Source organism: Telmatherina bonti (genome assembly GCF_933228915.1).
Source record: "Telmatherina bonti genome assembly, chromosome: 11".
Taxonomy (NCBI): domain Eukaryota; kingdom Metazoa; phylum Chordata; class Actinopteri; order Atheriniformes; family Telmatherinidae; genus Telmatherina; species Telmatherina bonti.
The window spans coordinates 35,765,592-35,790,071 of NC_136629.1; the positions used below are offsets into that span (position 1 = coordinate 35,765,592).

At 39.2% G+C, this 24,480-nt stretch overlaps 1 protein-coding gene across 2 annotated transcripts; it reads right to left on the bottom strand.

Moving 5' to 3' along the window:
- Window positions 1–2,138: 2,138 nt before the first annotated feature.
- Window positions 2,139–15,897, bottom strand: actr2b (actin related protein 2b). 2 transcript variants are annotated; one of them, XM_079248441.1, is made up of 10 exons: window positions 15,768–15,897; window positions 13,346–13,456; window positions 12,959–12,973; window positions 11,534–11,749; window positions 11,199–11,271; window positions 10,705–10,841; window positions 10,426–10,575; window positions 8,077–8,222; window positions 7,470–7,602; window positions 2,139–3,618 (listed from the first exon to the last, which is right to left on the bottom strand). In XM_079248441.1, the coding sequence occupies exons 1-10, from the start codon at window positions 15,813–15,815 to the stop codon at window positions 3,448–3,450; spliced, it is 1,200 nt and encodes a 399-aa protein (XP_079104567.1). In that variant the 5' UTR covers window positions 15,816–15,897; the 3' UTR covers window positions 2,139–3,447. The 2 variants fall into 2 exon arrangements, with proteins under 2 accessions (XP_079104567.1, XP_079104568.1); XM_079248442.1 differs by lacking the exon at window positions 12,959–12,973.
- Window positions 15,898–24,480: the final 8,583 nt, after the last annotated feature.

Consider the following 24,480-nt stretch of genomic DNA (forward strand, 5'->3'; position numbering starts at 1 on the left):
AAGATATATTTAAATAGATCTCGTGGTTGCAGAAATGTTATCGTTTCATTCTGACTGTACGTTTGAGCAGAAGCCTCAAAGAAATGTGCACAGGAATCAAACAAGCAAGAAAAGAACCCATGTTCTGGTGAGACTTTAGTTTTCCTCATGTCTGCTGGTATGGTTCAGGATTCATCGGTCCCAGTCATGATTCTACCACCGTGTTTCATAGGAGGAGTAAGCCACCACTGCTGGGGTGCAGTTTTACTTTCTCCCAACAAAGCATCTCAAAATTTAACGAGAAATTAATGCGTTTGGTTCAATTTGCTCACAAAACAGCCACCTTCGGGTTTATTGATATGATCTTTGGCAGTTTAATCTCTAATCTCTGTCATATTACTTGCTAAAAAGACATTTTAAAAGTTTTTTTGACTAGTAGTAGAATCAGACTTGTTAAAGAGCATATTTTCAGTCATTGCAACCTGGACTCCTCATTTGGCATCTATAAGATTTGTTTGAGCCTTGATCTTGCAACCCCCAGACTCAGTTTTTAAAACATACAGAAACTTGAGAGTTACAGAGGAAGAAAAGAATGACTTCATGAGGAGGCCCAGAAGATAGAAAGCCAAACTTTTTCACCATGTTTTGAAAACTTGAACAGTTTGAGGCAAAGTTTTTAATGAAAGAAAGCACAAAGAGGAAAAACCCCATCTTCTTCTCCTCAAGATGTCTTTCCCCAGCTGCCTCTCCCTCCTCAGCGGGAACATGTGATAGCCATCGAGGACGTCGAGCTGTTTCACTCAGGATGTCTCTGGAAAAGCATGTGGGCGATAATGATGGAGCGCAAGAGTGGGGAGGGGGAGGGAGAGAGAGAAAAGAGAAAGAGGGTCCCTGAGGGCTTTTGGGGGCCTGCTAAGCAGCTCAACGGCTGCAAACAGCATCACAGTCCACATGTGCAAACATTTAAGATATCTGCTCGTGTAATGGGGTCAGCGTGGCCTCTCTGGGTGCACACAGCACCAGCGTTCACTTCCCACCACAGTTTACTGGAATGGGTGGCCGTGGTCTCATGTCCAAAGATAGGCAGGATTTGACTTTTTTTTTCCCCCTTACAACAGAGATTTTAGTCTGCATGGCACCCAGACAGCTCGCATTGGTCACATTTCTGCCCTGATATGTTTCCATCACATCTAAATTATTTGAATGAGATGAGCTGAACAAAAATGTTGCAGAGGTAGTTAGTAAAAGACAAGGTTATTGCCTTAGCATACTTCTGATTTTAACCCTAAATCTGAGATTAAACTACGGAGAAGCATCCCTCTACTCCCACCCTGTGGAAAAGCTTGTTACTATCATAGAGAGCTTGTATAAATTCAACCCAGCCATCAGAGCAAAACGACTAAATTCTTAGTTTAAGCTCAGAAAAATGAATATATTAACTATTTTTTGCCAATAAAAATATAGTGACGCTTTAAGCTTATGTACTGAGAGGGAAAAATGGTTTCCATTGGTTTTAAATGACTAACATGGACACAGTTTATGCTAAAATAAAATTAGATTTTACTTTACCTTGATTTTTAAAAACCCCAGTAAGTAACTCAAAGCACAATATTCATCACTAAAGGCCTCAGCGATCGGACCAGACTCTCTGCACTGCACTCCTTTTCAATTCAGCCACCAGAGCAAAACAACTCAATACTTAGTTTAAGCTCAGAAAAATGAACATATAAATTATTTTTTGCCGATAAAAAAAATATAGTGCCGCTCAGGTGATGCCTCCTCTCCTGATCAGGCAGGAAGGAAACGCCACACGGCGCCTCGGAGGTAACAGTTTGAGGGTTAAGAGGGAAGTGGTATGAGTCTTGGGATTAAAATGGAACATGGCCGGAAGAGTCTGGGTGAGATCTTTATTTCAGGCACGGAAAGAGAGCCTCTTCCTTCGGTGGCGCCAGTTCTCTGCTCCACTGTTCCACTTCCTCTTCCTCCTCCTGGTTTGTGTGCAGAGACGTGGTCCCCATCTGCAGACAAAACCCCGTCCATCCTCTCCTTTGTAGAGACCGTCTAATTTAGTCTGACCTCCAGATGAAACAAAATTCCAGTAAATATCTGGAAAAATTTAAAGAAATTATCACAATAATTTAATAACCCGCTACACAACAATCCTTATAAATCACTTTTCTTTATTTAAATCAGCGTTAGGCAGTTATGCTATGAACAACACAGGAAAATAAAAACAAAAAGTGACAAAAAGAAAGACATTAAAACATGAGATCCAGTAACATTAACTGCACTTGGCACTGGATAGACGTTCATGGAAAGAGGAAAAAAAAAAAAATATACACATTTATCTCAAAATAGAAGTGCCTCCAGTGACATTAAGTCAACCGCTGGGATTCAAAGACTGGAGAACTTAAATATGGTCTCAACAATGATTCAACTTTTATAAGATATCGTTTTATTTTTCCAAGTTTTATGAATTAAATAGATCCGATCCTTAACCTACAAATGCCTCCACGCTTCCGTGGATCTGAAAGGATAGTTTGTAAGGTACGAGTGTCAACACAGTTTCAAATATTGCTGCAACTGTTTACATCCATTCATTCATTAAGGTTTTACATCCAGAGGAGGCAGAGGCGAGGCTATTTGATGAAGAACAAATAATAAACTCCTCCCCTCCTGCATCCTAACACCGTCTCACCACCCGCTAACCCCAAAAGTACCGTCACACACCCGATGCCAAGCTCAGGGGCTTTTAGTTTGTGTATTTGTCCCTTTAATAGAAAAGGGAATAGAAAGCTAATAGGGAACAAAGCTAATAGAGTGGGGGGGGAATCTGATTTTAAAGATATAAACTGAACTCATACATCCAACAAAAGAAGAAAAAAAAAGCAGAAAGTAATCCCTCTCCCAGGAAAGAAACTTTATATCACTTATAAAAACCGACATAAAAATGTGATCAGTACGCGCTCACCTGGAACAGATGCTGAAAGCGACCGTGGCTGTTTGTGATGGGCTGGGACATTACCAGTTGTGAAACTTTCTGTCACTGATCCCCTTTAAAAAGGGAGGAAACTAAAGTAAACTTTTGGCTGGTGGGTTCACCCTGTTTGCAGGTGACAACACCTGCCGTAGTTTTAACCGTTTTAACAGCGTTCTGTGAAAATGCACCATCAGGGCAACAATGACCCTTCAATTTGGACTTTAAGTACCCAATTTCCTAAAAATCTGCAAAAGTGAAATTAGTTCTTAGGGTTTGCAAGGAAAAGTGTGAGCAAATCCTCAACCAGGAGAGAAGAGAGGAGGAATTAAGAGAGGAAGTGGTGAAGGCTCGCTTCCCACTGATGGTTGAGGAAAAATGAGCCAAAAACAGGAGGGATAAATACATATATACTCTGCAATGTGGGCGAGAGGGGAAATGTGTGTGTACTGTGAATGTGTTGTGTGTGTTTGTTCTGTCCGTCCAGTGCTTTATCTGACGGTGACTCCGAGTTTTTCCAGCACACGGACTCCTTTCTCCTGGTACTCCTCCCGGGTCAGCCAGAAGTTGTCCTTGTCCTTCATGATGTCGGCCAGCACAGCTCCGCCCAGGAACACCATGTGCTTTCGCCTGGGAGGATCCTCGATCCGGATCTTAAATTTCTGGGGGACAGAGAGGCATGTAATAAGTTCATGATGCGACTGAAAGTTCACAGATGAAGGTCTTTGTGTTTCTCTAATCAGCCTGAAAGGAATCCGCATAAAATAAAATTGATCCACAGGAAACTAAAAAAGGAAAAAGCTTCAGCTGGGTCTCATCAAGTTAGGTAGACAACCAGTGATGCAAACGCACAACTTTTTATACTAGCATGGATATTTCAGGGCTCCTCATGACCAGGTCCCTGATTTGTGCACAAAATAAGCAGAAAAAAGGCGTCTCTTTTCCTTAAGCTTGTTGGATCCTCCATGAGAAGCGAGAACTTCGTTCTTGCTCTTAAGGCCACAAGAAAAAGAAAAAAAGTCTTTTTCGTCTGGTCCATTCATCCTCCACGAGAAACTTCGTCTGCAGCGTGGAGGGATCACTGCGGGCAGCGATGTCTGCTTTTATGTGCAATAAAACCGGTTATTTCATATTTAATCAGCAACTTTGTCCACAGCAGGGCGGGTTGTGCGGTTGGGTCCGTGTGTTTTCATGTCACATGTTGTAAAAATGTTTATCAAAACAATCCGTTTTACCAGTAACAGCAACAACTTGCTGTTTCATGCTTTCCTGGTTTAGCACCCTAGGCTGTATATAAAAGATGGGCGGAGTCTCCGTGACGTCACCCGTAGGTTTCTGAAGAGCTGAATTGAAGCTCGGTGGGCGGTTCCTACCATCGCCATCTTGGCAGGGGCATGAGTGTCGTCTCCCCCGTAAAATACAAATATGGGCAAAGAGGTGGAGCTGAGAGGGGGGGCTGTGGATGATTGACATCGAGCGAACTCTGAGCTTTCTGTAGCTAACAGCTAACCTGGAGATAACAGGAGCTAACCAGCTAACAGAGGTAAGCGGGCTAAAGCTAAGTCACGTTGTTAACTGGCTAAAAACCGCGGTTGTTCTACGTTCCTCTTACTTGAAGCGGGAGATCGGGTACCTGTCAATCAAAAGGACACACCCCTAAATATGCAGAATTTCAAGAATAAATTACTTTTAAAAGGTTGACTTAGAAAAAAATTTACTCCCCCCACAGTTGTCATGAAGGTAAACCTGACCTATTAAACCTAAAGTGGATTTTGTAGCAGCCTGTAAACTTATTTCTGCTGTAAATATGTTTATTTCTGCTGTACACATGTTTATTTCTGCTGTAAACATAGTTATTTCTGCTGTGAAGTTGGTCTTTTTAACATCGGAGTCTATGGGGATTCGCTCTGTTTTGCAGCCCCTAGTGGATGAAGTGGGAACTGCACTTTTTTACACTTCCGTATAGGCTTTACTTTTAACCCCCTGAGGTTGCCGTTTGGTTAGTACCCACCTCAAACATACAAACAATCACAGGATACTTCTCGGAGCTCCGCAAGGAAAAACATCTGCTAGTCTGATGTGTCGACATGTCTTCAAACCCGTCCGCGAGAACACATGACGTTTTTTTTCTTCTCAGGGCATCGACAAGAAGAAAAACCTTCTCGCTTGTCGTGGAGGATGTAACAAGCTTTAATGGCACAATAAACCTTGTTTAGAAACAAAGAAGCCCAATGAGCTTCAAGCGCACGCTACTCTATCCCATTTTTATCTAAAAGCTGGCTGAAACCGGAAGCAACCTTTTAAGTCCAATAAAACTAATTTTGGGGAGCAATAAGAGATATTTAATGTTTCTGAAATTGAAGCATTTGACTCAGTAAAATTTTCTGTTATAAATGTTAAATGATTGCTGTGTGGCACATTCTGACCTCAAGACATCCTGACACTATTTTTAACAAAAACGTTCAGACAAAAAGATACTAACCCTGAGATTAAATATAAAAGATAAGCAGGGTTAACACTGCTACTGCTTCATTTTGATCATTTGGTCACAGCTGAATAACAAGCTCTGAGCACAATATTCCTTTGAAATATAGTTTACATGTTTACTTAGGATGGTGAACAGCGACTGCAGGAAGATTTTTAGTAACAAAGACATTTCTTTGGAATCAGCTTTTAATCAGCTGATTAGTTTAACCATTTTTTTTTTTTAATCTCATCAGTGCAAAACAAAGTAAGTGTCGATCCGAATAACGATTCTTTACATATTTCACCATCTAAAATCATCTCAGCGGCCTTCTGACAGTCTGGTCAAATTAATTTCTCCTTAGAGACAATGTCAGAAAAACTAAAACCGATTTCCACAGATCATTCTCTAAAATCAAGACATTTCTATAACCCACAAAGTCAATTATCAGGATCATAATATGTGGACAAATGGGAATAATATCGGAGGAAATGGTACTCTTAAATTTACAGGATGTGGACTAGAATGAGGTGTATTTTAGTCTGTGGTGCTGAATGATAAGACTGTTTAAATGTTGGATCAGAGCTTCAAACATGAGCCAGTTTACAAAGATATGAAGATATTTTTCATGAGGGTTTAATGTTTTTATATGCGATCCAGATTTCATTTCTATGTCCTTATTTTACACGCTCATTTTTTCTGTAAATACAAAATATGATAAATAACCATTTAAATTAAACATGAAGCATCAATCAATATTAAACCAATCACTCTAGAGGCAGGAAACAAAACCTCAGATATTCTAAATGCAGATGTTTGGCTACAGAAATTGATTGAAAGTAGTATTTGTTGGTATGAATGATCTAATGTGAATCATATGTACGTTGTGTCTTTAAATATGTTGTAGTTTACGAAGCTTGCATTGATTTTTCCTCCTTTTCAGAAGTGCAAATCATTAAAACAGCATCTGATCATTTCTTTTCATCTTTTGCATTGAAAAGTTACGTTTAAAATAAAAATTTGTCATCAAACTAATTTCTCAGAAGAACACACCTACCCGCCATTAGTGGGATAAAAGTATGTCTAAACACTCATATTTCCACCAAATAGGGTGAAGGTGCAGCTTCTGTTTGTTGCTCACGTTGCTCCTCCGCCTTAACTCAGTAACAAACACATTAGGCGGTGTCCCGAGCCATTTACTTTAGCATAAAATGAGAAGCTCAACAGCCTTTTCTTTTCAGCCACTGCTCAACGGTGTCTATTAAACATAAAACAAAAATTGTGTCTTGCACAGTTGCATCACTTTCCACAAAATTCCTTCCCAGCCTTCCGTTCCTAAATGAGATAAACAGTTTTGAGGCAACTGCGGCCAAAAGCAGTTGCAGGCAGGAAACGGTTCATGTACGAGGCTGTGTTTACCAAACAGTTAAATAGTAAAATCATATATGCCTCCAACATAAAGGCATTAAAATATAAAGGCAATATCGTCCCAAAACAAATATCAGTCAAAGTAAAGTGAACTTGTGTGTTATTTGGTTTAGGTGACACGTCCATTAGCCTCTTGCCCCCTCTGCTGGTGATCTGTGTACACTCAGCTGGTGTGAGTTTGCAAAGTGTGCAGGTTTGTTATAAAACACTGCTCAAAGTTAGTTGTTTATTTTAATGAGACTTATTTAGGAGATTATGCACAGCAATTTGGATCAAATATATTGCTTTAACGTTTTCATTCCTCTTCCGTGCGCTCTCATGTGGGAAACCCCACCCAAGCAAACTTAAACTGAGAATCAGCTGGAAATTTTAATTCACACCAGTTGGGAGGTTGTCCAGTAAAGGCAGCATTTAGATTATCTGAGCTAACCAGCATGTTCAAGACACCAAGCTCATTCAGGTTTTTTTTTTTGTTGTTGTTGTTTGGTCACAGCACAACCAAGTTGCAAAAAATAGTCTTTCACAGTCATACTGTGAACCACACCAGACCAGTTTTAGATCCGACTGAGTCATGCTTGTCATGGAGTCACTTATAGAAGAGGTGTTGAGTCGTTTTCTCACCGAAAGCTTGTCCACATCTCCCTTGAGGACACGCTCCAGATACAGCTGCTTGAGTTCCCTCTCCAGCCGAGACGGCAGGCCCGGGTACATGGTGGATCCTCCCGACAACACGATGTGTTTGTAGAACTCAGGCCTGGGAAAGTTTCACAAAGATGAAGAGACCGAACAGCTTGTAAAAATATATATATTAAAAAAGGTTGGGGTTTTTTTGTTTTTTTTTGCAAGAAAAGTTTAATCTTGTTCATTTCAAGTCTGCAAATTTTGAAAATTAATCCTCAAAACAGATGTTCTCAGGTACATAAGCATTCAACATGGGAGGAAGGGGTTAATAATTATGATTGACTGGGTTTCCTTGCTGCCTTCAACGCCAAAGTTCAAAATCCTCAACGGCTTCAGTGAGCGCTCAGAGTATCTTACGCCACCATTTTGCATCCATCCATCCATCTCTTCCCAAAATGTCTGTGTGTGTTTGTACATTAATGTGTTAACACACTGTAACGTGTAATCCAGAGGAAACAATGAGTCACTTCTGGGAAAGCATTTATTGTTGTATCTTACCGTCTTTATTGATGCTGCGGTATATATGTGCACTTTTTATTGGCCTCACCTGGTGTCGATGTCAGCTGCTTGGATGGTATTGAAGAGGAGTTCAGCCACTCCGACGCCCTCCACGTTGATGAGGTGGGGCTGGAACAGAGCCTCGGGGGCCTCAAACCGCTCTCCTCCCACCTTAATCACACGTCCATCTGGCAGCTGGAGATGTGTGGGAGGAAGAAGATGAAAAGAGGGGATAAAAGAGTGTGACACCACTGAAGAGGTAAGATTTAACGTACAAAAGCCTCTGGGGGTGTAATGCTCAATTACAAGAATTGAGACTTAAATTGAGACTTTAAAACATTTCTTAATATATTTCCCAAAGAAAAATAAGTTGGTTTTTTTTAAAACTTCTAATAAGAAATTACTCCTGATTTTACTGAACCAAAAGGTAGAGCCCAGAAACTGCGGGCTCCAAATGAGGCAGAGTGAATATGCGCGACTATAAAAAGGCTTCATTCAGCTGAGAGCAGTGGGAGGAAGCAGAGCCCAGCCACCGCCACAGAGTGGCTGCACAGGAAATGATGTAACACGCAGTTCAGGGCCCTTCGGCCACAGTTACATTGCCCTCCTTGTTTCGGCACACTCTACATACATACTCGCCTACACTAACCAAAACACACATGGTCACAGTGAGCTCGGAGACACAACATGTGCTCGGTAAGGCGTGCAGTAACACAAACTTCAAGACCGGCGTTTAGATTCTGTGGTTCCCTCTGCATGGAAAAAGGACCTTGGAAAGAAAAGCAAGCCTGATGGAGGCACGCTGCACCCCCATATGTTTGAGACCCAGAGAAAACAGTTAGTCAGCGGCACTGCCCTGTCCTTAGGCAGCCAACGGCGTCCATGTGGTAGGCTCTTTAGCTGTGTGCTGAACCAGATTTAGTTACCCTATTCGTTTTGATTACTTAAAAATGCAGCCACTTTTTTGAATAACAAATCCTCTGAGAGGAATTCTTTCTACGCTGATGCTATTTAAAGCAGGAATAGGAAACTTGTGCACATGTGGAAGGCATGGAATGAACTAATTTTACATGAAAAACAAATAAAGCAAAAACTGGATTCTCCCAAGGGCCGTAACTGGACCAACTTATAAAAATGCTAAGCTTAAAATAGATAGCGAATGTGCCTTATAAAGATATTATACATATAAAATGTAATATTCAGTACTTTTCTGGCTAGTTATCTTGCCTTCACGGCTCAAGTTTGATCCTAGTCCTTAAAAGTCCTTAAAAGTAAGTTTTATCGTCTGTTTTTTGGTATATTTGCAAAACATCAGGGCTGCAAGCAGGTTTACACTGCATGCATCTTGGAAAGCAGGGGAATAAAAATGCATAAAGAGAGAACAAAACTTCCTCCAAGTCCTTTTTGTTTGTTTTTAATCCATCTTTTCACAAAGTGATTTTTCAGTTAATTTTCCCCCACTTTATAGCAATCAAGGATTATATGCACACTATATCCATTTGAGGGCAGCAACTCCTTTCTTAAGAGGTTTTCTGCTGCCTTACATGTCCATTACAAAGCTGATAATCACAGCAAAAAATATCATGGATCTACATGACAGAGCAGGTTTAATATAATTAATGTATCTTAAATTCAACCCAGAAACCCTGAAGTTACACTACTTCTCTCTACTCTTCATATGTGAGAAATAAAAAATGTTATTTCAAGCCCAAGTTGTTTTGCACTTCCTCTCAGGTCTAATGACACGAGTGCAGCTCTAACGAGACAGATCAGTGAAACAAGGAAGTGTGTTCCACTTTATATATTTAAATAATTTAGTCTTTACTTGTGCATTAGAATATATCTGCTAGGGTTAGAATTGGAAAGTTAGAAAGTAGTTTGATTCCAGGGATAAAACATCTTCACCAGAACTGTGCTAAGCTCCTTGCAGTGGAAACAAACAAGTCTTTTTGTTGGAAAAGGTTCCTGCAGTTGAATGCAGCTTAACTGTGTCACAAACCTAATGACTGACACTGTATGTCAATGCCAGATACTCACCCTGGCTTAAGCGCATTAATGATTATGAAAAGAAGCGTTTTAAGAGAAAATGACCGGCCATAAACATGGATATATGAAATCCTTTAGAATAATTGAGGATGAATATTTACATACTGTGCAATCTAGGTTAAAAGCTACAGATCCACCATTGATGAAGCCATTTAGCAAAGCTGCCACAGAAACTGCTCCTCAAGTCAATGTGTTAATGAACTGGCCCATTTCCAATGATCATTTTCCCTGATTGGTCAGGAGGTACCATTTACACAAGCCTCACCTCTCCAACACTTTATTAATCTAATGATATACTTACATGTATACCATTCCACTTTATCTACCTGTAAAACGAAGCATGCAAGTGTACCGTGTATGATTCCACCAGAACGGTGGTTTCCAGTGCCAGCTTCTGCTCTTGCTCGATGTTGTAGCCCACGTAGCACAGCTTCTCCTTCATCATGCGCACCGTCTCAAAGTCCGCAGAGTGGTTGAAGGCATAACCCCTCAGCAGCAACAACTGTGAAAGAGGACAACGCAGGAAAGAGAAACAAAAAGCAGAAAGACGGTGAGCGACATATCAAAAAGCTAAAAAGCACCAAAACACTTCGGAAGTCACTGTCTCATGTGACTTTAATGAAACTGTTACCTTAATGAGGTAGCGGGTGATGTCCCTGCCTGCAATGTCCAGACGTCTCGTCAGATGAGGCAGACTGAAGCCTTCATAGACTGGACAAATGTGTGTCACACCATCGCCGGAGTCTACCACCACACCGGTGAGAAGGCCTGAAACACACAAATATTACTCTTAATAATCAATCTTTTTAACAAATAAGACTAATTCAGGTAGATGTTCAACCCAATGACTGAAAATATGTAAGCAAGTCCATCAGAGGGGTTTGCTCAACCATCTTCTTTCTGCAATAAAGTCCAGGAACAAATACTGAATGAAGCATTACGATAACTAATACGATAACTCTTTTAATAAGTGACCTCTGTTATGCCTGGGTAACTCACCCTGGGTAAAACTAATATGTGAGTGAGGGTTTGGGAGAAGAGAGGGACACCAGTAAAACATCTGTAATGTGAAAACTGTCGTATGTCTTGTTTGACCAAACTTGCAGCCCAGGTGTGGCTTCTTACCTTGGGCATACAGCGTCAACACAGCCTGGATAGCAATGTAGACTCCTGCAAACTGGTAGGTCTCAAACATCACCTGTGGCAGGAATCAGAAAGTAAGGTTGTTGAATGAGGAGGAAAGAGCATGAAATTAACTCTGAAACGTAACGCATGACAAGAAAACTCAGTAAAAATTAAGCTGGTGCTCCTAATTTCATAGAAAACTAAATATACTTTCTAAAAAAAAAAGACTTCTACTGAGGCTGCAGGCCTAAAAGCACCCTGATCCGGTCTTTCAGGCCTGATCAGGACTATTTTTATGTGTTTAAAACATAAAAGGAGAGATTATGTTACTGTACCTCAATGATTTTCTCCCGGTTCTTGGTGGGATTCATTGGAGGTTCGGTCAGCAGGATCTTGCAGTTGCGAGAGTCGATGCTGAGCTTCTCTGGACCAAAAGTGTAGTCCCAAAGGTGTTTCATGTCATCCCAGTTCCTGACGATGCCGTTCTCCATGGGGTAGTTCACTTCCAGCATGGAGCGCAGCTCGCTGGCTTCATCTCCCACCATCAGGTCCTGAGAAAGGCGTTAACACAGACAAATATTTATACATGACGATCCATCCTGTCAATCCAAGACTGGACCATTCAGTGCCGACAGAGCGCAAAACCATGCCGTTTCAGCTCTCCTTTTTCTGCTATTTGTCTTCTAAAACGAGGTCATTTTGAGTCATCAGATAACAACTGCAGTGATTTAGCCTTTCAGTTTAAAACTCAGTTACCCAGCAGGCACCACGAAGCATAACTTTCCATGCATTTACACCTGGAAACACTTTCCCTCAGCTACAGTAAACCACTCGTTTTATTCCCATTCAACTATTCACATGCAAAGCAGCCTGGCAGTGTAAACAGCTGCTGGGTTAGAGCTCAGTGTTAGCCACACAGTTAAGCATCTCACATTCCACTTGGAGACATCAAAAGCCTACTGAGGGCAGCCATTTTATGGGTTCATCCTGTGCGCTTTGGCATTAAAGTACCAGTCAGGCATTGCCTCCATGTGGTGTCAATAAAAAAAAAAAGTAAAGAAAGAACAGCCAGGAAACCAGATGTGCTTCCGTCTCTGATTCTCAGCTGTCTGCCATCCATCCCTGGGTATGTATGGATCCTTCCTTTGTACTGGTAAAGAGGTGAAACCCTTTTATGTCAGTGCAGACCCCCGCCACTAAGCGGATTTCACTTAAAAATTTGCTGTGCTTCATAAATAGTTGAATTTAAAAAATCCCTAAAATGCAAACAGATTCAGGAAAACTAACATTTGGAACCAAGTGCTTCAACTGGAGCTGACATTTTAACTTCTTTTTTTATCTGAAAGCTGCAGCAGGATTTCGGGGTGGTGGTGATGGGGTTATTTAGCTGCCAGGATGCACAAGGAGATCAGAGACTGCTAATGGAACTGGTCCAAAATCTCCATCGATAACAGCTGGTCTGTGATTCATCGCAGCTATTCCTCCTAACACTTTCTTCCTGTAGAAAAGCGGACATTAACACTCTAACTTACTCCCTGCCACTTGTTTGGCCAACAACTCTCAAACTTGACACCAAAGATCAGCAAACAACTTTGGATGTAGGAGAACAGACGGTTCTGATAGATCATTGTAAGTAAAAGTGTGTAAATAAAAGAAAACAAAATGAGAAAAACTCAAAATACATTTTCAAAAGAGAGCATTACATGGCACAACTCTCTGCAGCAGGCAAGAACAGGAGGCACACACCAACCTGAACTTACCATTTTTTGGGCATTCTACTTCACCGAGGGAGAACAAAACATGGAGAAAGAAGAAGGCAGGTATAAAAAAAATAAATAAAATGAATTTTTGAAAAAAGGGAAAAGGACAGCAAAGAGGCAGAACTAGGTGCCACGGTATAAAGTAATGAACTCCTGCTAGTAAGCAACCTATGTTTGCACAAATTCCAATCGATTCAATGTCATATTTGCAGAAAAGGGCTGAAGATAACGTGGAATTTTATGTTAAACCAATAACTAATGTATTTTACACATGACTTTACATATTTTTACACATTATTTGTTTCCCAGACACACAGACTTTAAAACAAAAGCTTGGTGGTCAGCTTAAAGTACCATTTCTGGAGCATCAATACAACCAGCTCGTACCTTGATCTCAATGTTTCCCACTTTGGCTGTTGAGCGAATGATGGGCCTCCCAACAAGCGCAGGGAAGATGTGCTCTGGGAAGTTGGAGCCTGCATAACCGCACTTGACAAACTAAAACGGAAAGATAAGAAAGAGGGTAGAGAATGCGATTAGAAAAAAAATGCATGCAAGTGGTGATGAGATGAAACTTGAACATTAAAGTAAGATATCAATGACATCTTTTTTAAATAAAAGCAGATTAAGTTTCAGGCAATTTGGTCTGCCTGAGAAACACTATTTGGAATTTGCATATATATTTCTTGCCTGCAAACAAAAAAAATCCATTAGGATGAATGTTTACAAAGAGAACATACATGGTTTAGCTCAACTAACCAAAGAAACAAAGATTTTTAATCTCTAGTTGATTTCACAACCCTTGCTCTCTTCGCGCTTTTTAAAAATCTCCCCTATGTTAAAACAAAATATTAAAATGTCAGTAAGACTCAAATCTAAATTTGTTTTTTGACTTATTGCCTTCACTTAAAATACAATGAAGTTTCAACACCACTTCGTAGTGCAGGATGAGGTCATTGCTGCTCACTTTGCAGTAGTTTCAGAACCTTATCACTGAGCTGTGGAGCAGCACTTCATATCAGGAAGCATCAAAACCAGAGCAGACAGATATCCGAGTGCATCAGTGATAACCAAAACAGCAGACAAATACTAAAACACTGATTTCATATTGGCCTTTTAACAAACTGCAAATAAACCACAACTGCATCTGCCATATGTTGGGAATTTGTGCAAATCTCAAAATAAATAAATAAAAAGAAAAAAGAAAATTAAACAAAAAGCAATTTTATCAACTAAAAGGACTTTATAGAATCAATGCAAATGCAAGACACTAAAACCAGTTCATTTTTCTTTCCATTGTGAATTAGAAGGAAGATAACTTTGTCAACAAACCAAAAGACTGAGTCGCCTCTCTTGTTTTACAAGCATATATGTGCGTGTAGCCCCACTAAATAGCATTAAAAGGTCGTTCAATAGGCTATGTGAAACGCAACGTGTCTATGAACTAAGTGGCTGTGGTTTAGACTTTTCACTTCCTCTTGACTCCTCAGTTCAGCCCCGATATAGGGCAGTCCTTTCTGCTTCTGAAAAAGTCTCCTCTCAGAAAAAAAAGCCTTATTAGTCAGTAACGTGCTGAGCCAACATCCTCCCTGACTGCTGACGGAGGTTAGACGAGGAAGTGCTTGCACCCCAAAACAGATCCTGTTACCTGTGTGTGTGTGTGTGTGTGTGTGTGGCTGAGCAAATAAGAATAACCACTGAATTTCCAATTGCATAAAAATTCTGATGGAAAAATGGCTTTTTTATAATTATTACTATTCAATTCAGCTTTATTAGTATAGCGCCACTTCACAACAATGTTGTGAGAGGGGAATTTACATACACAAATCAACATACAATTAATTTCAAGCCAATTCATACATATCCTATAATAGAAACCAACTGATTGCATCGACTTCAATCCAATCCCCCATTCTGAGCATGCCAATAAAACATTAAAACAATAAAACATTATCACTGCAAGGAAATGCCAAACTCAAAGAGTAACATCTGGCTGCCAAGTCTTGAGGGGGAAAAAAAGAAGAAAGAAAGAAAGAAAATAAGATCAGTGAATGAGGATTTCTGCAACTTCAGGTTGGAAACTGGTTATTTTCCACTGATATCTTGGTCCTTCCGTAATAGTTCAGATGAAGCTTCAACGACTTCCTAAATCTGCCTACAGTTGTAAATCTGATCTGATATGTGAAAAACAAGGGTGATAAATCATGAAAGTGTTGACAGATCTTCACAAGGCCTTCTTTAGGAAAGCAAGTTAGTTTCGAGAGAAAACAGAGGAGGTGCCTCGATTCACCTGGCACGGCCTACATAACGTTACACCTAGCTGCCCATGGGTGTTTTATAGAAATATATATATAAATATATATGCATAACATATTTTACTTATTGAGCAAATCAAATGAAAAGCACAAGCAACAAATCTGAAAATTCTCCGTGATTACTGAACAAAAAAACATCAGACTGCAGGAACCAGACATACAGCTGTTTAGCCTAGCATGCTAGTTAGCAGCTTTAGCCTAGTTGCGGAAATTAACTATTCATTATCTGCTTGAATTTGGGATTATGAGCGGTTATATTGCTAAACAGTTACAGCTATAAATTCAGCATTTATCATTACATTTGCACCCATTTTTCTGGCCATTTCCGTGTCAAGTCTGGATGAATGAAAATTAGCAGGCTAACACGCTAGTTAGCAACACGCCCAGCTAGCTGACAGCCCCACTTCCTGTTTCAGCAAATCGTTCGACATCACGGCGTCGTTTAACGAAACCTAAAACCTCAATAACAAGCAAAACCAACACTGCAAACTTACTCCGGTTCCATTGTCACAGACCACCACTTTCCTTCCCTGGCTGTCCATTGTGTAAAAGCCCAGTTGTCGCTGAACCTCCCTGAAGTTTCTTCAGCAAGCCGGAAGGAAGACACGCCAACCCGGCCGAGAGGAGGAAGGAAGGGAAGGGTGCTCATCCGGTGTGTGTCGCTCTGATGACAGCCAGCAGACCACTTCTTCCACAGATATTAATAAAGATTATTTATTTATTAATGTCTATGACTGCTTCCACACAAACATTTTAAAAAGATATAGAATTAACTTTCTCTTTTTGTGAAGGACACCCTGAAGACATATTTCATTTATTTTGGTCGTGCCCCGCCTCTACCAGATTGTGGAATGATGTTTGTATTCTGATCTCTTTCTGTATTAAACCAAGTTTTTCCTTTTGCTTTGAACATATGAATGAATGAATGAAAAATACTTTATTAATCCCCAAAGGGAAATTCAATATTGTAGTAGATAATATTAATTAACTAGAGGAGGTTTTGTTCCGGAGGCTGATAGCTGCTGGCAGGAATGATCTTCTGTATCTTTCAGTATATAAATATTGTTTACAATACATACACACACACACACACACACATATATATATATATATATATATATATATATATATATATATATATATATATATATATATATATATATATATATATATATATATATATAAATGTGTACATGTATACATGTACACACACACATACATATGTATATATATATATATATATACATATGTGTGTGTGTGTGTGTGTGTGTGTGTGTGTGTGTGTACATGTATATATATATATCTGTTAAATATACAGTTGTGCTCATATTTATTCATACCCTTTTATGAAGATCTTTTTTTTTTTTTTTTTTACTTTTTTCCCTTTAACCCTGCCAAATCAGATCAATATTTCATCATCAATCTAATTTTGTTGCTGGCAAAATACCATATCCATAAATGTAAATTCCCAAAAAAAAAAAAAAAAGTTTTATTTATCTTTCTAAAAGAACTCAAACAATGCCTCACAACAATAAAACATTCAAATAATAAATAAATAAGAAAGCCGTTAAAACCACTGATTTATGTCTGCTATTCAACATTTTTTGAAAAGCATGTATTCCTTTGTACTCCTGACTCTTTGATCCCCTATTATTGTTCCTGTTCACATTCTGTACTGCATTCATATCTTGTAATGTCCATATTGTCAATAGAGCTTTGTTAAAAAAAAAAAAAAAGACTGCTTCCAAGATATTCACATTATTTTTAATAAAATGCAACTATTTCGCACCATTTTAGGAAATGCATCCTGTTTTTAAAGTGGACTTACATTCCGATACACTGTTGACATATTGCAAACAAAAGAAAAATAATTTCCACACATCATCATAAATACCACTGTACATGTTCAGGAACTCTCAAATATTAAACCACATAATCTCTTCCATGATCCATTAATCAAAATGCTTTTTAATGAAAATAATGCTTTCATGAAAAGCATCTAAAGTGAATACATGTCAGTGAATGTGATATATATTCATAAATAAATTAAACCAAAAGATATCACTTTAATAATAATACTACAACACTGCAGCTGCAGGCCTGCTTATCTAAACTTTTCTGATTAATGGGCTTTGATATTAAATCTTTATTTTGCAAATATTCAGAATCTTTTCTGAGTTTAGTGTAGGTGCAGTAAATCACCAGCAGGTGAAGCAGTTTCACAAAAACAGGAAGAGCTGCTGTCTTTCTTTCGTTCTTACAGTTTTGTTACATCACACAAATGTGCAATAAGTAGTAGATTGAACCCACAGGTGTTACATATCATTGTTATCTTGGGAAGCAGCATGTTTGGGTGTCAGGACACTTGGAAACATGAGGAACCTGGCCTGCATGAAGGATAGGTTTGGAAGCCCATCGATCACTTTGGAAGCCTCTGCACCCACTTCTTCATCAGGCAAAGATTTTCTGTTTAAAAACATAGTAACACACACTAAATCACAATGTCTACATTGTAACACTATTAGATGTGCAGCAATAATTTCCTTCTTTTTATTTATTACAGTAAATTTAAACAGAATCATAAAGTTGACATGATATAGACATACACCGTCTGCATACCTGAGAATGATGCTTGTCTGTCCTGCTGTGGACATTAGGCGATTGAAAGTGTCTTCAAGGTGACTGCTCATGTTGCTGGTTTCCAGTTTGCAAATGGTCAGTTCATACAGCTCACGGTCAACGCCTTTACATATGAACATGTAGAACAAACAAAAAACAAATGGGGCAAAGCTTCAAGAGGTACATTGTAAATCAAATGTATAATCACAATACTGAGTGCTTCACATCATTGTCATGTATACTTGATCGAGTGCAAAAATACAGGATTCTGTAGTTTCACATGCTGACCAGGAGGAGGACTGGTGGCTCGGCTGCTGCAGTTGGAACTGCTCTCCTCCTCTGGGCCAAAATAATCCAGGCCATCTGCTAACATGGGGAGAAAAATAGATGGAGGTGAGTGTCTACTTATGTTTGTTAACCCTCTGTAGTGAGACGGCCAAAGCACACAGTGACAGGGACACGTGAAGAAAAGCTGTTGTTGTGCTTGCAATTAGCAAGTGAAAAAGCACAATTTCCAAATCAGAAGGAGGACATTTTTATAGATGAAACAAAGATCCAGGAATGCACGAGGAAGTGGATGTGAAGAACTGCTGCTATTCACTCAGGCAGTTATAACCCAATGAGTGAGAGGAGCAAAACCGTCATGAAAGAAACTTCAGTGCAAATTGAAGAAGTTGGCTTTCAAAAGTTCCTCTTGTAGCTATAAAAGGCTGTTTTAAAAGGCAGCATTGTAGCAGTCATCATCGTAGAATAACTACAGGTGTTAAGAAAAGGTGCAGTGAAGGCTGGGGTCTGCCACACCATGCAGTCCAGGTTCAGGCTGCGCAAAGAAGGGTATCAAATTTAGGTAGGAGCATCATATATGGAAAGCCATAAGCAAGCAGCTGGAACATCTGTATGTAGTATAGATCAGAAGTTCAAATGCTAATAAGAGATATGTCCAAAGATGGTGGAGAATAACAGAGATGAGATCATGCAGAACTTTCACAACCAGACTAATAAATCATGGTGGCTGACAGAAGCCCACATTGATTTAGCTATCAAAGCAACCGTAGCACCAAGAAGAAGCATAAGATAGGAAAACTCCAAGTTCTGAAAGAGGAAGTCTAAATGGTAGCAGAGGCGATGAGAACCCTCAGGCTTGCAAGCTGGTTAGAGGAACAAAGTTTGAAAGAGAAACAACCTAAATAGGGGCGGGTGTTGGGTTACATTTATACTAAATCTGACAAGTTTTTTCTTGCATATCGGGGATGTCTGGTATGTCTAGTGTCACATGGTACGATGTGATATTAAGCAACTACAGAGGTGTGGGTCATATCTTATTTTTTCTTATTGTGTCATAGAAATCCAGGGAACTAGAGTGTAAGTATGTGAACATGGGAATGCAGTAAATACACCATGTACTAGAAGCAGGTAATGCTAACATAAGCTCCATCCAGGAATAATGAGGACAGTAAAGACCTGATAAGTGCATGTTAGCAATTCTAACTCAATATTACATATTGACATGAAAAATAATATGCAAAAAAAAAAAAAAAAAAAAAGGTGAACAGCTTTATGTGAGGTTTAATGGAAGGAAATATAAAAAGTGCATTTATAACAGTGCTATAAACCCATCTTTTGTCTCAAACAGGAAGTTAAAAAAAAAACCCTGTGCAGTCATTTTAACTTAGCATCCAACAAAGCAAAGAGGAACGTTTCAAACACGAGTGCAGATCTGAGAAAAAAAGAGAAGTCACACCAAGCAGAGAGGATCAACTGATTTATTTCAGCATTTACAACGATTTGCAAACAGTCCTTACTGCAGTGCACCGAGTCTCAATTTGAGCAGTAAACTGGAATAAATCAGGAAAAACAAAATAAACAAAGATTCCAGTGAAATTCTACTGTAGGTCCAAAGACTATTTCTGTATTTGGAAAGAAAGTAAAGTTAAGCTCTTCTTAGAAAAATGATTGCTTGCAAAAAGGCACAACTCATGGTTATTGAAGATTGTGTGTACATTACAGATGTGTAGTAGAAAGAAGTTGACTGATGGGTGATAAAACAACACAGAACTAATCATTTTCCCAAAATGAATAACTTTGGAATCAAACACTCTGTCCTGTTCAGCAGGAATTATAGGATAAAGTGCACTGGGAGTAAAAAAAAAAACAACCTATCAAGTGCTGACTGCTGCTTTTGATTAACTCGACTATTTGCTCATTTTAACCAAAAAGAAAAAGAATGTATTCCTATTTCAAATACAACCCTAGATATAAATTTAAACTCATAATATATGAGTTAAATTAAAACAGATAAGTTGTTGGTTCTGGTTTTAAATGTGTTTCACAGTTAACCAACATTGTTACCACGATGCCCTCCACTGTCAGATGTCAATTTTTCTTTTCATTTTAGTTGCTAAACTCCTGCATGTTTTGAGCTGAAGTTGGGAATTTATCAATATTGAAAAGTACAGACGATTAGAATGACTACAAAAGAGAGGAACTCTTAAATTCATGTGGACTCAACTCTTCATCAGAGTGAGTCTTCATCAGTTCAGGTTTAGAAAGAAAAGGATCTGTTTTTTTCTGTCAGACATACTGTGTCTGTGTATATATTAGCTTCATAAACATCGCCGCCTGATTCCGTTTGCCTCAAACTAAAAAAAAAAAGATTCATTATTACAACTCTGGACACTTGCAGTCTTTCTACATGTTTATGTGAAATATTAACCTTTTTTATTTATTTTTGTACAATATTGTCATCTTTAAAATGACTTATGCAGTAGTTTGTTTACTACCACCAGATTACAGTGCCTTTATTCCAGTCAAACTAATTAACATTGGTGTCAAAGTGATGTGTATTTAATTAAAATCATCCATGTCAACCACAACAACATATATTTAGGTTGCAAAAGAAAGAGTAACACATCTTCATGCTAATTTGGGCCAAATTAATTTATGGTCTTTTGTTTTGGATGTAAAATAATCAAACATGCTTCAAGTTATTTCATAAAAGCCAGTTTTAGGATAAATTTAGATTATATTGGTCTTACCACTGCACTCAGCTAGTTCTCATGAAATCAAACTTCCTGAGTAAATAACTGAAGTTTGATTTTACCGTGTTTCCTTTGTGTTTACCAAATATATCCTGATAAGCACGGCCTGTATGAACACACAAATAAAGATAGAATGTAAAACCTTTATCACTGCCCTCATAAAATAATAGCCCAAGTAAATTTTTTCAGGGTTTTCTAAAAACACAAAAATCTCAAACAGGTATCTAAAAGAAACCAATCTTTTTTTTTTTTTTTCCCCGAGAAAAACTTCTTTAAAAAATTACTTAGGCCACGACTTTAAGAGGGAGATGTTTTATAATAAATAGATGAAAATAAGGACTGATGCTGTCAGCTTTTGTTGTCATTCACAGAGCAAAAATCAGATCGCACTCACACTTCAGGAACATTAAAGCTGCATCACAGCAGCAAACGTCAAAGATCATGAATGAGATAAATACTGAGATAAATTTCCATGAAAAAGGGGATAGCGTGGGAAAATGAGACAAAGGAAAGGGACAGCTCCGTGTTTCCCCTGGAATACTGTTGAATTTTCTCCTCATTTCTTTGCACATTTGCTTTATTTTGAATCTCAATTCCAGTTCTGTTGAAAACAACAAGGTGTGTGATAAACCACTGCAGCCAAGTGGGTGGAGAGGAAACACAGAGTTACTTCAAATAAGCAAAACATGCTTTGTAGGAAGTGAGCAGCTTTTTGGCTTTAAAAGTAGCAGCCATGTAGGGAATGGCTGGTGGTCTATTTCCGACCGCAGAAGTGAGGGGTTTGGCGAGGGGACGTACCGTCCTGAGAGCTGCTAAGGCCTCGGCTGGTCCAGTCCAGCTGGGTGGAAGGAAGCTCCTCCTATAAAGAGAGAATTTGTGAACTTAAAAATAGAATATAAGGTTTAATACATTCCCAATCTGAGCAGCTTTTAAACTAGACAACTAAAACAGCACCTGTACTGAACGTGTTGAGGTGTTGGGTGTTTCCCGAGGGCTCGCGGGTGCCGTGACAGCCGAGTGTTTTGGAGAACACACTGCTGGCACAGAGGAGTCTTTAATGGGTTCCAGCATGCCCTGTCAAGTTATAAAAAAAAGTACTGCAGATTAAAAACAACTAAAAAGAAATCAATACACTCAGAATGAGGTAAATGATGATGCCTCTAAAGGCTCTTCCCAACATAAATCTAATTTCCAACAGATGACTCACCAAACCAGATGCATACGCAGGCACAGTCACTGGCTGCTTCTTCTTGCCAATGAACACCTTAGAGGGTGGAAATAACAAGCAGGAATAAACTATGACGACTTCCAAGTATAAACCAAGTCAGGTTTGTGGCTCTAATATTCATAACACAGATGCCAAAGTCCAGTCCTTGAAATCTACTGTCCAGCAATCTTTAGATGCAACCCTTCTCCAACACACCTGATTCAGAAGAATGGCTTTCTACTGGGCCTCTGCAGAGCTGGATAACATGTAGGGAATTCAACCATTTGGTTCAGGTGTGTTGGAGAAGGGATTCATCTACAAGTTGCAGGATGGTAGATCTCGAGGACCGGACTCGGACACCCAGTTTTAGACGCATCCCTTCTCCAGCACACCTGATTTTAATGCCTAAATGCCCTCACCTGCATGTCATTCAGCTCTGCAGAGGCCTGGTAAGGAGAAGGTCGATTCATTCAGGTGTGTTGGAGAAGGGTTAAAAAGTTACAGAATAGGAGACCTCGAAGACTCGAGTTGGATTTGCAATGAGAGAGGGATGTTAAAATCACTGCCACAAACGACAAACATCAACACTATTAAGACTAATAAGTGTTTTAGTGGGAAACTTCTATGAATCAGGACATAGATTGTTTTTGCTGTGTTTGAGATCATCATCTTGTAACAAGTCTCAGCAGTCAGACAGGTGGTCTCCCATCATAGTCAAGCCAGTGGTTGCAAGGTGTCCAGCAAACACTTCATGACTTTTCCTTCACTGTGCTTCAGAGTTGGACGTCACGCTGTACATTATGGCCTGCCATCTCCACCGTAGTCTTATCTGCCCATATTAGATTTATCCTGAAGTGTTGTTATGATGAAACTAAGCTGTGCTGCCACAAAAGAAGAAGCTTTCTCCTGAAATCTCTTCAAAGCAACACACATGTTCAATCTTATTTTAATTGTGCATCAAAAGAAATGATAACTGAGGTCATTTGAGTCTGTTATGCTGCTCAGGTTTGATTGTGGGAATAATCTTTCTCACTGGAGAATGATGGATCAAATAGACTAAAATTTACCTTTTACCTCTTCAGACTGAAAGGAAGTTGGTTCTCTAAGATAATTGCTAAGTTTTTTTTTATCCTTGGGATTGTGTTAATGCTTCAGAAAAACAAACATTCAAAGTTTACGTAGTTATACATTCAGTAGTTTTGCATTTTGTCTTAAAGCAGTATGTCATGTTGTGCAACTTTAAGACTCATAAGTCTGTTCAGGATTTCTTTTTCTGCACTGAGCAGTGGGAAAACTGAACTTTTATTCACTGGATAATTAACTTGTTTGCAAAAAAATGCAACTAAGATCAAACTTACAATGTTCCTAGCGTCCACGCCAAGGCACATGAGCAGAGTCTGGTTACTATGGGAACCACTCCACTGAAACTGGAGGCCAACTGAACTGTGGAGATCCTGGTGCGGCCCCAACATCACCTGATGAATCCTGGGAGACAAAACATACATTTACTGTCAATAAGTTTAAAATCACCTGTTTTAAAATGGCTTTTACATCTGAATACGTACATATTGTAACCTGTGTTGTTAAAATCTTAGGAAATCATTACAAGCATTACTCTGTATTCTGGCAAATTAATTTTCACAAGTCAGGACCAAAAAAAAAAAAAAACATTAAATGGGATATTGACTGGATGGATTCATAGGTAGGTGGTTGAATCACTTCAACCAAACAGTAACTCAGGGTGGGCATGACAAGGGGGCGATTAGCAGACAGACATCAGAATAAACACCAGGACTCACTATAGTACTGTAATCTACATCTGGAAAGCTGTTAAACACACACAGCTACAGTGTGTCGTTACCTGCACCACGAAGCAAGATTATCATACACGGGGAAATCTCTGTCACCTGGGCTGACTTACCCAGACATTCAGGATCTGGATAAGTGGTACTATGAAGCTGGTTATCACCTCCATAAGTCAACCAAGGTTTTCTCCATCAGCATCAGGGTACACTTACATAAAAAGCAGAGGAGTTTCCAGCCTCTGATCAATGGTACACATGTAAACTTTGCAGAGACGCTACACATCACCATGGAGGAGCAGAATTTAAACACATCATCCAGACTAAAACCAACACCGTTGCCGCAGCAACAGCTAGGAAAGAATGCTGGCAGAACGTAGCTGAAACTGGTAATGTGCCAACTCAGCAGATTATATATGAATTTCTCTGACAATATAAGTGGAAATTACTCTAATTACTTTGTTACAGTCCAGACATATCAGGCAGAACTTCTCCAGTGCAGGTTAGCTGTTCTGCATAAGCTACTGGGGTGATATACTCT

Bases quoted from the DNA above. Each gene is read 5' to 3' on its own strand.
- actr2b (XM_079248441.1), bottom strand. From the start codon at position 15,815: ATGGACAGCCAGGGAAGGAAAGTGGTGGTCTGTGACAATGGAACCGGA. The intron at 13,457-15,767 runs GTAAGTTTGCAG...TTTCCGTTTTAG, and splicing joins TCTGTGACAATGGAACCGGA to TTTGTCAAGTGCGGTTATGC. The intron at 3,619-7,469 runs GTGAGAAAACGA...TCTGTCCCCCAG, and splicing joins GAGATGTGGACAAGCTTTCG to AAATTTAAGATCCGGATCGA.